General features: G+C 41.9%; 1 protein-coding gene and 1 long non-coding RNA gene across 2 annotated transcripts; one reads left to right on the top strand and one right to left on the bottom strand.

Moving 5' to 3' along the window:
• Positions 1-2,088: 2,088 nt before the first annotated feature.
• On the top strand, positions 2,089-3,454 carry LOC136716017 (homeobox protein vent1-like). Its single transcript, XM_066693490.1, has 3 exons — positions 2,089-2,344; positions 2,447-2,670; positions 3,090-3,454. Exons 1-3 carry the CDS (start codon positions 2,116-2,118, stop codon positions 3,366-3,368), a joined length of 732 nt encoding a protein of 243 aa, XP_066549587.1. The 5' UTR covers positions 2,089-2,115; the 3' UTR covers positions 3,369-3,454.
• Positions 3,455-7,421: 3,967 nt separating this feature from the next.
• On the bottom strand, positions 7,422-8,651 carry LOC136716140 (uncharacterized). The gene is made up of 2 exons (XR_010805123.1): positions 8,249-8,651; positions 7,422-7,810 (listed from the first exon to the last, which is right to left on the bottom strand). It is a non-coding gene; the product is annotated as an uncharacterized LOC136716140 (long non-coding RNA).
• Between the last annotated feature and the right edge of the window lie 5,187 nt (positions 8,652-13,838).

Raw genomic sequence — 13,838 nt, 5'->3', positions numbered from 1 at the left:
ATCATCAAATTTATAATGTAATACATTTCCATAATTTGCACAGACTAATTGATCAAGTAGTTAAGACAGATCAGCTGTTAACTCAGTGAAATAGCAGGACTAGTGATCGTTACTACTTCAATGTGGCGCAATTCATTCAGATATATAAGTAATTAACAAAATGTTAAAAACATGTTTTAAAATAATTGTATATATATGGACAGAGAGAGAGAGAGAGAGAGAATTTTTATTATTTATGCATCTAATCTATGTGCTGAATAAAGGTACCCTATCTATGAAAAATGCAATGATTTATTCTTATTATAAAAAGATCTGTCATTGTCAATTCAAGGGCGGGGAGGGATGCCTTTGGAGCCGTGGTGCGGGATCAGTTTCCTTTCCCAGACTCCTTGCTGTGCTTTCATATGCATCCTCTTTAATTCTGTTTGTCTGTATTGAGGCACATCAAACGCCGACTAACGAGGAGATCATGGTCAACAATTAGTACTAATTAAGCTGCCCCATTGAAGGACCTACACTTATCACCAAACCTCCAGAGCCTGGCTCCAGCAAGTCTGTAAGGTAAAGTCCCAGCCAGGGTCGGTAGTGCATTGAAGGCTATCAAGGAGGGAGAGAGGGAGAAAGAGTACAGATCTCAGATTGATCTGATAAGAAATCGCCACTGGATTTAATAGCGAATATCACATTCAATAATGAGTAAATGATTAATTAAATGAACAATGGCGAATTAAAACAGGACAGAGGTTATTTGACGTGACTCTTCGCTGTTGTCTTGGAGGGAGAATATGTGTTTGATAATGATAAAATAGTAGATGTTATATTTAAACTGTTTTCAAACTACTTTGACAAATGATCTCACAGCCAGTTGTTGTGCATTCATTGCTGTCTCATTTGATGGAAACATCACTCTTCTTGGCTTCGTGCCTCACTTTTTAATCAGTTGACAGCTTACACAAGTCATTCCCCACGGGATCGTGTTCAGGTGGCCTTCAAAGATACAGCACGCCTCAGATATCAAAAATTGGCTTCACATTTCAATAGTGTGAGGAGTATTTCACGCCTAGGATTCCGTTCATTAGTTCTTGATGGGCTGTAAGACAGGCGCCAGCAGTCTGGCAGATCACACTTCAGATCTTCTTGTCACCAGGACTCAAAGGCGAATCTTAAACTTTCTCATACGACTTCACTGTAAATCAGCCACCTCAAGGGTTTACATATTTACATATTCTTTACTATGCATTTTATATAGTTGAAGATGGGATACATGATATATCCATACAGTATATATATAAACTCGCAATTTATCATGACTGGTTAGACTTTTGACCAATTTAAAAGTTAACAGTTTAAAGAGCCTGTGTATATTCGTCTGCATATATTATTTATTAATTTGTTTGTTTGCTTATTTCTTAACAGACGCCTTTATGCAGGACGACTTGCAGTTTAGGTATGAAACATTTCAATACAATGCAAAGTGAAGTAATACAATCAGTACAAAATGAAATAAGCACATCCAAGAACAATGAGGTAGCAAGTGTAGGCATTATACAGTAAAATCCTAGATAAAGGGATAGGTAGGCATTGGAGAATAGTACAACAAAATAAGTGCTATCACTACACGAGTAGGCAGTAGCATAATGAATAATACTTTTTATTAGAAAAAGTGCATAAGACTAAGAGAAAAAGTGCTGAGCAGCCCAGGAGATTGGGATGCTGTATTACAGATCTCCGGAAGGTGGTCAGGGAATGTGTATATAGGTAGAATTCAGTTATTGATGTTTTGTAATAAATTATCATGTGAAACAGTAACTAGAGCATCATCTACAGCCCACATTGCTGGTGGTCATGTAGATGCCAATCCGGCATTACAAGCCCTGCCGAGACTCTCACAGACATCACGGCGCCTGTCTTTAACGCGTTTACTGGACGTGTGAGAACTTCAATGGCGACATCTATTAGCTGTAATTACACCAACCATTAAGTATTTATCTTTGCTTTGAGGCCTCTTTGCACATGTAAATGTGGTCTGGGGAGAGTCTATATAAGAAGACCTTGTTCTGAAAGCCCCCAGTAGTGCGATTGAAGATCTGAAACTTTGAAACGCAAACATTGACCATGCTGGGAAACTTTTCAGTGGAGTGGCTATCTCAGAGCATTCACACGATGGCACATTGTGGGCATCAGGATGGAGAAGAAGACGCCAAACTGGAGCATATAAAGCCTCATGTGCCTCGCCGGCCCAGCTGCGCTTGCAGAGACGTGCTGGTTCTGCCCAAAACACAGAAGAAAGCATCCCTCCAGAAGGAAGAAATCATGGACGTGTTGAACCCATCCTCTCCAACCGGTACGTATCGTCTCTGTTTGCATGATTATGGTATAATATGATTATTGATGGGCAGTGAATGAATGGTCAATTACAATTAGTCACTGGTGTTTTTGATTTCAGTCTCAGACAGTTGCGGGGATTCCTCGGGCTATGAAAGTGAGACTCAGTCCCCCGGACGCCCGTCTCCCGAGGAAGAGGAGGGCGAAGGGTCCCGGCGCAGGACGAGGACCAAATTCACGTCGGATCAGATCTGCAGGCTGGAGAAAACCTTCAACAGACACAAATACCTGGGCGCCACCGAAAGGGCGAAAATTGCAGAAAAGCTACAGCTCTCTGAAACTCAGGTAAGCAATATGCTCCTTGCTTCTACAAATACTGCCAATACACGCATAAATGAGCATAGCGTTTGCCGTATAATTATTGCAAATTCAATTCAGTTAATTTAACTATTCAAAGTATTGCTTTTTATAGTCTTACATACATTTAATAGCTTTGTCGATTGTTTTTACGAATTGGCCAATGTTAAAGTGGAGGCTAGATGAATGCATGTTTTAATAATGTGTAAATTATGGAGAAGACCTTCAACAAACACAAATACCTGGGCGCAAAGCTACATCTCTCTGAAACTCAGGTGAGCCAGCCTGACCCTCTGAGATACAAACTGCACTTTATTCCTGACAAGAGAGAGATGGGGCTCGAGTGCTGTGCTTGGCCTTGGCATCTTTGATCTTGCGTTGATCTAACGGTATCTTCCTTGTTTCAGGTGAAAACGTGGTTTCAGAACCGACGGATGAAGCTGAAGCGCGAAGTGCAGGACATGCGGGCGGAGTACCTCAGCCCCGGCCTGCTGCCCCGCCTGGCTCTCCCGGCCTCCGCCTGGGTTCAGCACCACAGCCTCCCCGGACAGCACCTCCCCCCGGCCCGCTTCAGCCCGGCGCTGGCCGCTCTCTACCCGCCTCTGATGCCGCACATCCCCGGGACACCAGGGCCATTCCCCCCGGCGGCATTTCAGTCATTACTGTTTCCAGCAAACTATTACTGAGGCTTGCACACTTCTGATTTTTGTGCTGTCTGGTTAACTGGATCGCACTGGATCTCCTAAAGCGTTTTGGACGTTAACATGGAATAATTATGTTAAATCAGGTTTGAATAATATTTTCCCTACGATTTATATGTATGTATGTATGTATATATATATATATATATATATACAAATATTTATTTATCTGAGAAATGTGAATTTATATTTTTCTACTGTAATTAATAAACATATTTATGAATTATTATTATTGCTTGCATCTTTATTCGGGTTAAGGAGTTATAGCGAGTGAAAGTCTATATCCTTTCTACGCCTCTCTCTCTCTCTCACACACACAAATAAACAAATGTTACAGTGTAACTAATACAAAATATTTATGACTGATTTTTAATGATTGCTTCTTTGTTCGGGTTAAGGGTTTATAGCGACTGAAAGGCTATTCTAAATATAAGCTACTAAGTTCTTTATAAACGCAGTAGGATTGAAAGTCTAGATATTTATCAATCAAATATTAAGAATAAAGAATAATTGTATATCGTCTTTACGTACAATTTGCACGAAGGGAAAGTAATCTATCTGAACAGTTTTCGAAAAAAAATATGTATGCATAGATAACACACACACTACAACTCTAGATGCGTGTGAAACAACTACACTACCCACAAACCACGGTGTCTGTTCCCGCTGTTGCTTTGAATGCCACGCCTGTCCTCCCAGCCCGAGCCCAGGCAGAAACATGTGAAAAGCGGCTGCACTGGGATGAGCTGGAGCCCATCGTCCATCTGCAGAGGAGGGGCTGCACTGGAGACATGTGAGTACAGACCAACGCGCCTGAGTGCCATGTCACCCTGTCTGACTTGTAATTGCTTGCATCTCGGTTATAAAAGTTTGCACACAACTCTAAGTAAGTCATTGTATTCGTGTGTGTGCATAGCAAACACATGGTAAATAAGTCAATAGCAGGTCATGCTTGGTGTGTGTGGTGAGAGACGGGGCACTGGCGCAGTTTAACAGGGTGCTTTACAAACCGTCTCAAACCTTTGAGCTTTCGTGTCAAAGAAACGCTTCACCTGCAGCGCCTTCACTGCACACCTCGCATCACCCATTGGCTGCGCTCAGACACGCCTGCGAGTCTGCGCAGTTTCTGCACTGACTGCAGAAAACCGGCCAGTCTGTTGACAGCTGCGCAGCTTTACCGCGGTACTGCGCAGCTGCAGACACTTTCTATTGATGCACTTGGCAATGAATTACAATGGAAGTCGCTTTGCTGCTGTGAATGATTATAATGTGTTGGTGTTTTTGACGTAAGCTGCTACAATCTCCATATTTGATAAGTCTGCTCCGGCAGTTGCGTCTGCGCAGACAGTGACGTTGGGCTCAGACCGTGTCCTGTCTGTTTTATTGGATTGCACTGATATTATATCAGTGGGACTTTGGGCTCAGTGGACATTTCCATGTTTATTGCTACAATATGTAGATATCTTGTGAAATATTGAATTGAATGGGATGTATTTTCCGTCTGTCAGTATTGCGTGTGTGTGTGTGTGTGTCTCTGTGTGCGTGTGTGTGTGTGTCTGTGTGTGTGTGTGTGTCTCTGTGTCTCTGTGTGCGTGTGTGTCTGTATCTGTGTCTGTGTGTGTGTCTGTGTGTGTGTGTGTGTCTCTGTGTCTCTGTGTGCGTGTGTGTGTGTGTGTGTGTCTGTGTCTGTGTGCGTGTGTCTTTGTGTGTCTGTCTGTGTGTGTGTGTGTGTGTGTGTGTGTGCGCGCTAAACCCCAGTACTTCACATCCTCACCTTTTTCTGTTGTCACTTTTCTTGTAAGACATTTGCATGTGTGAAGCAACATCACGCATCAAAGCCGAGATTAGCTCTGGATCACTGAGGGCCATTGAACCAGACAGAGAGTCTCTGGAGGTTTTCACACCCCGGACAGGCGCTCGGAGCCGGCGCAGTCCTGCCACTATCTGTCCCCCACTGAACCGGGGTCCAATGAAAGGTCCACACAAATAGAAATGGTGTCAAATCAGCTGTAGTCATTTATTTTTCGATTTCATGCTGCTTTGATTTGCAGAAATTACTGTTGTTTGCAGTCAGCAGCTTGATTTTTCCAAATATAGACCACCCACCTAGTTTTAACCTGTGAGAGGGGGCTTTTGCGCGCAGAGCCACGACGCTGGAGTCGCTGATGTTTGAAGATGAAAGCCAAGCCAACAAGTGGAGAATGGGTCGGCATTGGACGTCCTGGGACGAGTCCCGCCTACCTGCGCTTTCCCTTTTCCACTGAAGACCCCAGCGCCAGGCTAACTGTTAGTAAAGACTGCGCAGTGTTGTAGTAGAGCTGTATTGTAGCTCAATAGCCGATCTCCCATTGCACTGCAGCGCACGTCATTGCACAGCATGGAAATGAACTGCGTATCGGTGCTGGAGGACAGCATGTGTGTCACTGGCACCCCAGCATTGTTTTCACCTCGTACTTGCCGCCAGTCTCCTCCGTCCTCTCCCTTTAATTAAGCATCATAACTGAATTCTATGGAACACCACTTTCAAGGACACAGAAAGTGCAGGTAATTGAACCCTTTAACAACAGGTATATTCTGTTTGAAATGGCTCTGTACTAGGATGTGCTTTATTGACTCATTTCAGTACTTACTGTTGTCTTTTTCTTCACCATTAAGTGCCGCAGACACTTTGGATGCAGCCAGAGTGGGCTGTTGAGACGTGTGGACCCCCTGAGCTGGAGGGTGAATATATTAGCCCAGCGGGGACGGTCTTGCTCATATTAGTGTCTTGTATACAAATAGTGATTTCCACGCTGAAATGCTTTCCTCAGATAAAGACCCTGTAGAATGAAGTATTTTGCCGCCTGATCTGATTACGAGCCTCTGGTTATGTGCTCAAACTAATATAATGTCTTTTTAATGTTATCAGATACAAATCCAGATTACACCACAGAACCCAGGCAGCGACTGTATTCAAAGGACATTGTGAGGCTCCTGTCATAACGGAATGGATTTGTATTTCTTGATCCGCTAATCTATAACACTGTATCCCCCTCAACCCCAATCAATGTATGGATGATATGTTGCAAGATTTTGGCTTCTTTGCAGACTTCACTGGCTAATAGATCTAACGGGAAACAATTCAAAATATAGACGTCATAATTAATGTGTATTTATACAAATTGCAATATTATTTGTCTTTTATTATTATCATCATCACTATTATTCTTATGCTTAAGAGTTCATCTGACTGCAGATTGTAAAGAACAATAAAGGATTGTAATTTAATTTTAAAACATGATTTAAAGTCACAGAAGAGCAAATGCATCACTGACCCGCAGTTGCTAGAGCCAGTGCAGATTTTTAATCCAACCTTTAAGATAATATTGATTTAATTACGTCTTACTCATACTACACCTGCACAGCGTTTAATGTGCAAAGAAATGTGAGTTTCACAGGAAATTATGTGGTGCTGGTTGGATAAAATATACTGTTCCTAGATTGCCCCAGTAAAAACCCAGCTGTGTCAATAGGTAATTGTATGTAAGAAAAACAATGTGATATATTGTTACAATTGTAAGTCACCCTGGATAAGGACGTCTGCTAAGAAATATAATAATAATTACGTTATTTTATTTTAAGCCTTTACAAGAGGAACCCAGTTCGAGAACTTTAAAGATGTATTATTTATTAAGTGCCAGTATATGAAATATAAGCACCAGCTTGTAAACACCTTTTTTGTGATTTAGGAATTGTTTCCTACATGTTTGTGTTCAGCATTAAAAAGCACAGTCACATGTAATACAAGGGAACCATCAAGAGCTTGTCTTTTCAGTTGTCGATACTTAGACATATTTGTGTAACCATCACACAAAACATCAAGGGTGACCGTAACAACCATAACCATAACCGTAAGACCATACCCTGAAAACAATCAACAGTCCAATGAATGTATTTGTTTGTGTGACTGTACACTTTAAAAGTCAGATATATTCAGAGCAGACAGATTAACACTGGAGAAATATGGGAGCCAAACGGAAAAAAACACACAGAGAACTATTAAGCAGTTCAACATTGAAATGTTTCAAACATACTTTAATGTAGAAAACAAAGTGTGTCTGTCTGTCGGAGTGCATTAGTGACATTTACTAACATCAGAACTAAATAAAAGTCTATCCGTAAGATCTTAAATGAGAAAAAGCCAGAGAGAAGGTGACAGCAGTCAAAGGGAGTGCTCTTCGATTGCTCCACAGGGCGCAGTGAGGTATCCAGGTATTCTCAGTCCACACGGTCCCGGCCAGCCGCTCCAGGCTGCTGTCTGGTGAATTACCTCTGCAGCCCCATTTTCCCATGCCGTATGCCTCTTTACAGCTATCTCTCAAAGAGGTATATGCATAGGAAAAAGGAACAGCGAGTTCAGCGTCTGGAGGTCCTGCTTCCCTTTCAATCTAAGGAGAGACAAATCGCAGGATTTAAACCTCAGCATTAAAGCCTGTCTGTTCCCTGCATAACTGTGGTAACCATTCAAGTTTTTTCCTTGCTTTCTTTCTGAGTCCCTCTCCTTCAGAAGAGAGAGAGAGACGAGGACACAGAAGTGTGCTTGGGGAAAAGTGCAACCAAGCCAGTTAAACTATTTCAAAATGTAAAATCTGTTATATGAAACACATGCTACGTATGGAATCAACATTAATCATCAGCAGGAATCCCAACTGAAAAGTGTATGCAGCATTCATTGTTTTTAGATGATAATAATAATAATAATAATATAATATACACTCATAAATAAGTTTGATGAGGCAGATCAAATAAAAACATGAATTTCCTTCTTCTGAGTTTGGCCTAGCAACATCATAATATAAAATAAACAAATAAATGAACCAACTTACCTTGCGAAGCGGTGCGATGATCTCAGCGCTTCAGGCACTTCCTCGTCACAATTTATTCTTTGCTGGGGACCTTGAAGAAGCTGTAGGAAAACAGAGTAGCTGTTTTCGCAGCGCAGTAATCAGGGCGTCTTTCTTGGCAAGGCCTGCGGCTGCACCTGCAGGAACGGGCACGAACGTATCTTTTTTTCAACAACAGAAACAAAATGAAAACAAAACCGTTTCAGTCTGGATGGTTACTTGCTATTTTCTGTTCTTTTTTTTTAATCTGGCACCAAGTTGTGCGGCTGCATTTTTAAGAGATTGGCTGGCGTTAGAGGCTGTTGTAATTCTAATTATGTAGTCGGACAGATAGTAAGCTATCTGGTCTTTGGACGTCAGTGGTGTGGAAAAGAAGGGGGAAGGACGGAACTACTTGTTCCTAAGAGTTGAAAGTTTCTTATCTCCCAGGGTCTTTCACATCACAGATTGTTGTTCGGGCCTCAAGGTCTGTGGACAAGGCTTCCAGGAGTGATTTCAGCCAAACCAAGGCAGACTGTTCTGCATCAAGGACGAGACAATCTGTGTTTTGCTTAAAGAGACTGAAATGATCTTTTAACTGTTTAATTGCCTCGGAGACTGTCTGGTGTGCCTTACTCGATATTAGACTTCACGACCACGTTTGATTTTTAATCGATACAAAACCCGAATGATCTTTCAGTGTACATACATCTGGTGTTCGATACATTCGCAGCAGTCAAGCAATAAAGTGAATATAAAGTCGAGTCCATTTGTATTTTTGAAATCGACTGGCATTACAAGGCTTTGGCAAATGTGAGGCATGGTTTGTTTAAACTCAATATATTGAAGCGGCTCTAACTCTCTGTTTGAATTATTTCATTTAAAAGAAAGTAAATACATCGGTTAATAACTTCTACTGACCTTTGTTTGCTGTGAATGTACTTGTTTAATATCTGTATTTGTTTGCAGCCATTTAGGTCCTAGTTTAGTACAATATTATGAGTCATTTAAGAAATAGTATAACGCTACCAATTACATTCTGATCTATAACCACTAGATGGCAGCACTTCCAAATATATGTATATTTGAATCCATGGAGAGAGTTTATTCTGTTTATGCTGTTCATATTAACAGTTTAAAGTAATCATTATTAATTGTTTATTATTGTGCACATGTATAAATTGAAATGATTCAATCTAAATGGAATACTCAGTGCTAATGTTTTAATTGTGTCTTACAACCCTTACAAAATACCTGCTAGATATACTAGTTTACACATAAATAAAGCAGAGCTATTCAGTCAGACATAGTGTAAGCAGTGCCATTGATATTATTGTGTTTTGCTGGTGTAAAGCAGAGATTTACAGCCTGTGTTTACATTCATATTCTCACGTGACTCACAAATAGCAGCTGAAAACTGCACAGTAGATGTATATATTTAGTTTTGAATAAAAGTACAATAAAAGTCAAATAAACAATGTAAAACTCAAAGAACAATGTTGTCTTCGTACTCTCTTTGCTTTCTTGTGATCCAGTAGGAAATTACACAATGACAGATATTTGTTTTCCGCCCTGAACTAGAAAGTAAAGCCTCCTGTTTGCCAATCATGACTTTTTGCTGACAGCTGTGTCTGTGTCTGACGTTGCACAGCCTCCGGCCAAATCAATACACTGCGCGGCTCAGACTGTAGTTGTGACACGGCTGTGACTCTGAAGTCACAATAGGTCAGAGACAGATCTACAGTTTAAATATTTATGCACGTTTTAAAAGACAAGGACTTTTGATGCCTACTTGCATACAATCTTGCTTTAGAATTCAGCTAAAAAGCCCCCCCCCCCACCGAAATGTAATTTTATCCCATTAACATGTAGATCACGATTTATTTTTGCATTCATTCATCTCTTCTTCTTGTGAAGGCAGTGCATTTTTGTAGTCAATGAATGCAAATAGCAGTCCGTGGGATGCAAACAGCAGACATTGCAATTAAAAAAAGAGACTTTTAGGGACCAAAAATATAACCCTAATTTGATCCCTTAATTCAGTTAACCCTAGCCATCACCAAAATGTCAAGTCAGCAGTAAAGCAATCCTAAGACAAATCTAGGTACATTTTCCCTGCCCTGCAGTTTGCAGCCCAGCATGCTTATCTGATTCACTTTCCCCAGGTATTTCACAGATTTCCAAATAACTGATTTAATAGAAGCATGACTTTCACAGCTTCTAAGGCAGCACTTTTATTTGAAATGCACACCACAGTAAAAAGACGGACAGCACTTTACTCTGGTTCTGCGCAATGCCATCGAGGTCACAATTCATGCTCTTTTACTCTTTTGATATGAAACAACAACTAAAACGAGTGGTGGAGTGTTTGAAGCAAGCTGTCTTGAGCAATAAAATATAATTGACTCGTTAGAACTAGTGGGAAATAGAGTGTAACTGCGGTGTCCGCGTATCAGTTTATTATGAATACAGTCAAAGTGTTTATCAATACTGTTTGGCTTCTGGGAAAAGTCCACAGTGTTACCAGCCCCTGATGTTATTTACTAACTGTCTGCTTCAAAATGCCCACAGTTAGGAATAATAAACTCAAGTGTCTACCCTCGGTCGAACCCGGCCCATACTTGGGAATCGCAGGGGTTGTGCTGCTGGGACAGGGCGGGCGTGATTTTGACACAGAGTTCTGGTTGTTTCAATATTCCCGTCCTCGCTATCAGACAGCTGCCGTGGAGTAACTTGCAGCTGGTGTTGATCAGAAGTGCCTCCTCTCTTTCCCCATCACCCCGAGTACGAAATCCCCGCAGCGAGCTAATCAGCACACATTCACACACAAGGCAATTACACACTGAAACGGGAAAGAAAATCCATTCGGTTCTCCTCGTGAGTTTCCCCTCCGAAGGCTGCGTTTAATTTTTAAAAGACCCCTGGAAAATGGCACCTATGGCGTGTGTTTCCTGTCAGAGCCTTGCAAATATTGATGCAGTGTGCTGAGGCTGTTTTGAAGTGTGTGTGCGGGGGGGGACGGGGATGATATTAATCCACACAGTACGTTCCCTGGATGATCTGTTCTTGTAGGCATTATTGACTGTTGTCACAGATTTATGCAAAGCAGAAAATCCATAATCTTTAAAGTAACAAATGTGCATCCCCAACAAATAAGAATTGCAGTCTGTTGTTAAGTCATGAATTCCCTTTTAGTGCTTATCAGCCTTCAGTTTGTGGAATTGAATTTAATAGGCATAAATCAAATCTGTTTGATTAATCAGACGCCATCCTTTAACTGAATTGGGTAGTTTTCAATGCTCAGAAAAAACGTTTCACAAGTTAAATCCAATCTTGAACTGAAGTTTCCTAAACTGGCTGCTCGACTTTTTAGCGAGGATTCCTCATCTGTGTGGGTTTTCCATTTGTTTGCCAGGTTTTGTCTTGAATCATTCTGTGCACAGTCTGCATCAATATTTATATTTGTTTTCATAATAAAGATTACAATATGTATGGTATCTATGGAAACATTCAGTGTCCCTGTCATATTCTGTTGTGCACTCACGCAGGCTAAAGCACAGGTTGGATAGAGAGCACAGATTTTGCACATTAGACATTCCTGTGACAATTTCTTAGTGATTTCTCTTCCAAGATCCAGACACAAACGTATTTCCTCGCGTCCCTGATGCTCTGTGCAAATGGGTTTCCAGATTCTGAGATTAATTTCATATTTTAGCAATATATACAACGATCAGCCATATCATTATGTCCACTGACAGGTGAAGTGAATAACACTGATCATCTCGTTATCATGGCACCTGTCAGTGGGTGGGATATATTAGGCAGCAAGTGAACATTTTGTCCTCAAAGTTGATGTGTTAGAAGCAGGAAAAATGTTCAAGCGTAAGGATCTGAGCGACTTTGACAAGGGCCAAATTGTGATGGCTAGACGACTGGGTCAGAGCATCTCCAAAACTGCAGCTCTTGTGGGGTGTTCCCGGTCTGCAGTGGTCAGTACCTATCAAAAGTGGTCCAAGGAAGGAAAAGCGGTGAACCGGTGACAGGGTCATGGGCAGCCAAGGCTCATTGATGCACGTGGGGAGCGAAGGCTGGCCCGTGTGGTCCGATCCAACAGACGAGCTACTGTAGCTCAAATTGCTGAAAAAGTGAATGCTGGTTCTGATAGAAAGGTGTCAGAACACACAGCGCGTCGCAGTTTGTTGCGTATGGGGCTGCGTAGCCGCAGAACAGTCAGGGTGCTCATGCTGACCCGTCCACTGCCGAAAGCACCTACAATGGGCACGTGAGCATCAGAACTGGACCACGGAGCAATGGAAGAAGGTGGCCTGGTCTGATGAATTACGAGTTCAAGGACTCCCCAACTTACAGGACTGCTGCTAACGTCTTGGTGCCAGATACCACAGCACACCTTCAGAGGTCTAGTGGAGTCCATGCCTCGACGGGTCAGGGCTGTTTTGGCGGCAAAAGGGGGACCTACACAATATTAGGCAGGCGGTCATAATGTTATGGCTGATCGGTGTATGTCAGATAAAGGATGTTTTTCCTCTAAGTGGACTCAACCCTCACGTCAGCTTCCTGTTACATAAAGTTCCATGATGTTCATATTGCAATCTCCCTTAAAATGTTTTGCTCTACCAACACAGCATGTTTAATTTAAGTGTGTGTCTGTGATCAGGGTTTATAGTCCATATATCATTACCTGCCCACATGCTTTTGTGCACAATTAAGCCAAGTCTGAAGCCAAGTGTGGAATTTGAGGAACACACAGTTTTTCGCTCCTAATGCACAATTTCACAGAAGGCTCTTTGCTTGTTGATAAAACAAAGTTTCCCGTCCAAGGTGTGTGCGTGTGTGTGCGTGTGTGTGCGTGTGCGTGCGTGTGTGTGCGTGTGTGGGGTGGGGGGGGGGGTGTTGGGCGATATTTCCCTCTTCCTTTTTTTAATTTCGTTTGTCGCAGTATTTTCATTAGCGCTCTGTCAGAAAACCGTTCGCTGCATCCGTTGAGCTTTGAAATGTGTATCATTCTCCACCTCTAAAATCATGTGCGTGTGTGTGTGTGTGTGTGTGTGTGTGTGTGTGTGTGTGTGTGTGTGTGTGTGTGTGTGTGTGTGTGTGTGTATGTGTGTGTGTGTGTGTGTTTAATGTACTCCACCATTAATTTCCTTTTTCAGGAGCAGGCACAAGCATTTGCTTTCTAATAAGTTGAAACAGACAGCAGGAAATGGAGGTCCCATAGCCAAGCCAGAATGTATCTCTGTGTGTAACCAGCAATCTGTGTCACACGTTGACAGAATGGGGCCAGAGGAAGTGAAGATACAGGGAAACTGTAACTTACAGCACATATATAATCATCTGAGAGGATACAGGGAACATACTATTCACCACGCACCTGGCAGGACAGTTAAAACAGCCTTGTGCAAATTAAGAACACGTAGCAAAGCATTATGAGTGAAGATTGCATCCATTGCATAGAACAATGTGACCTTTCTGTCATAAACCACATTATTTCCCCCCCTGTAATCCTCTCGGCAAAATGACACTCTGACTGCTTTATAACTGCTCTTCTAAAGGTCGCACGTGAACGCTTTGTTGT

This window comes from Amia ocellicauda, chromosome 20 (genome assembly GCF_036373705.1).
Source record: "Amia ocellicauda isolate fAmiCal2 chromosome 20, fAmiCal2.hap1, whole genome shotgun sequence".
Taxonomy (NCBI): Eukaryota; Metazoa; Chordata; class Actinopteri; order Amiiformes; family Amiidae; genus Amia; species Amia ocellicauda.
This window is presented reverse-complemented; position numbering and strand designations above follow the sequence as displayed.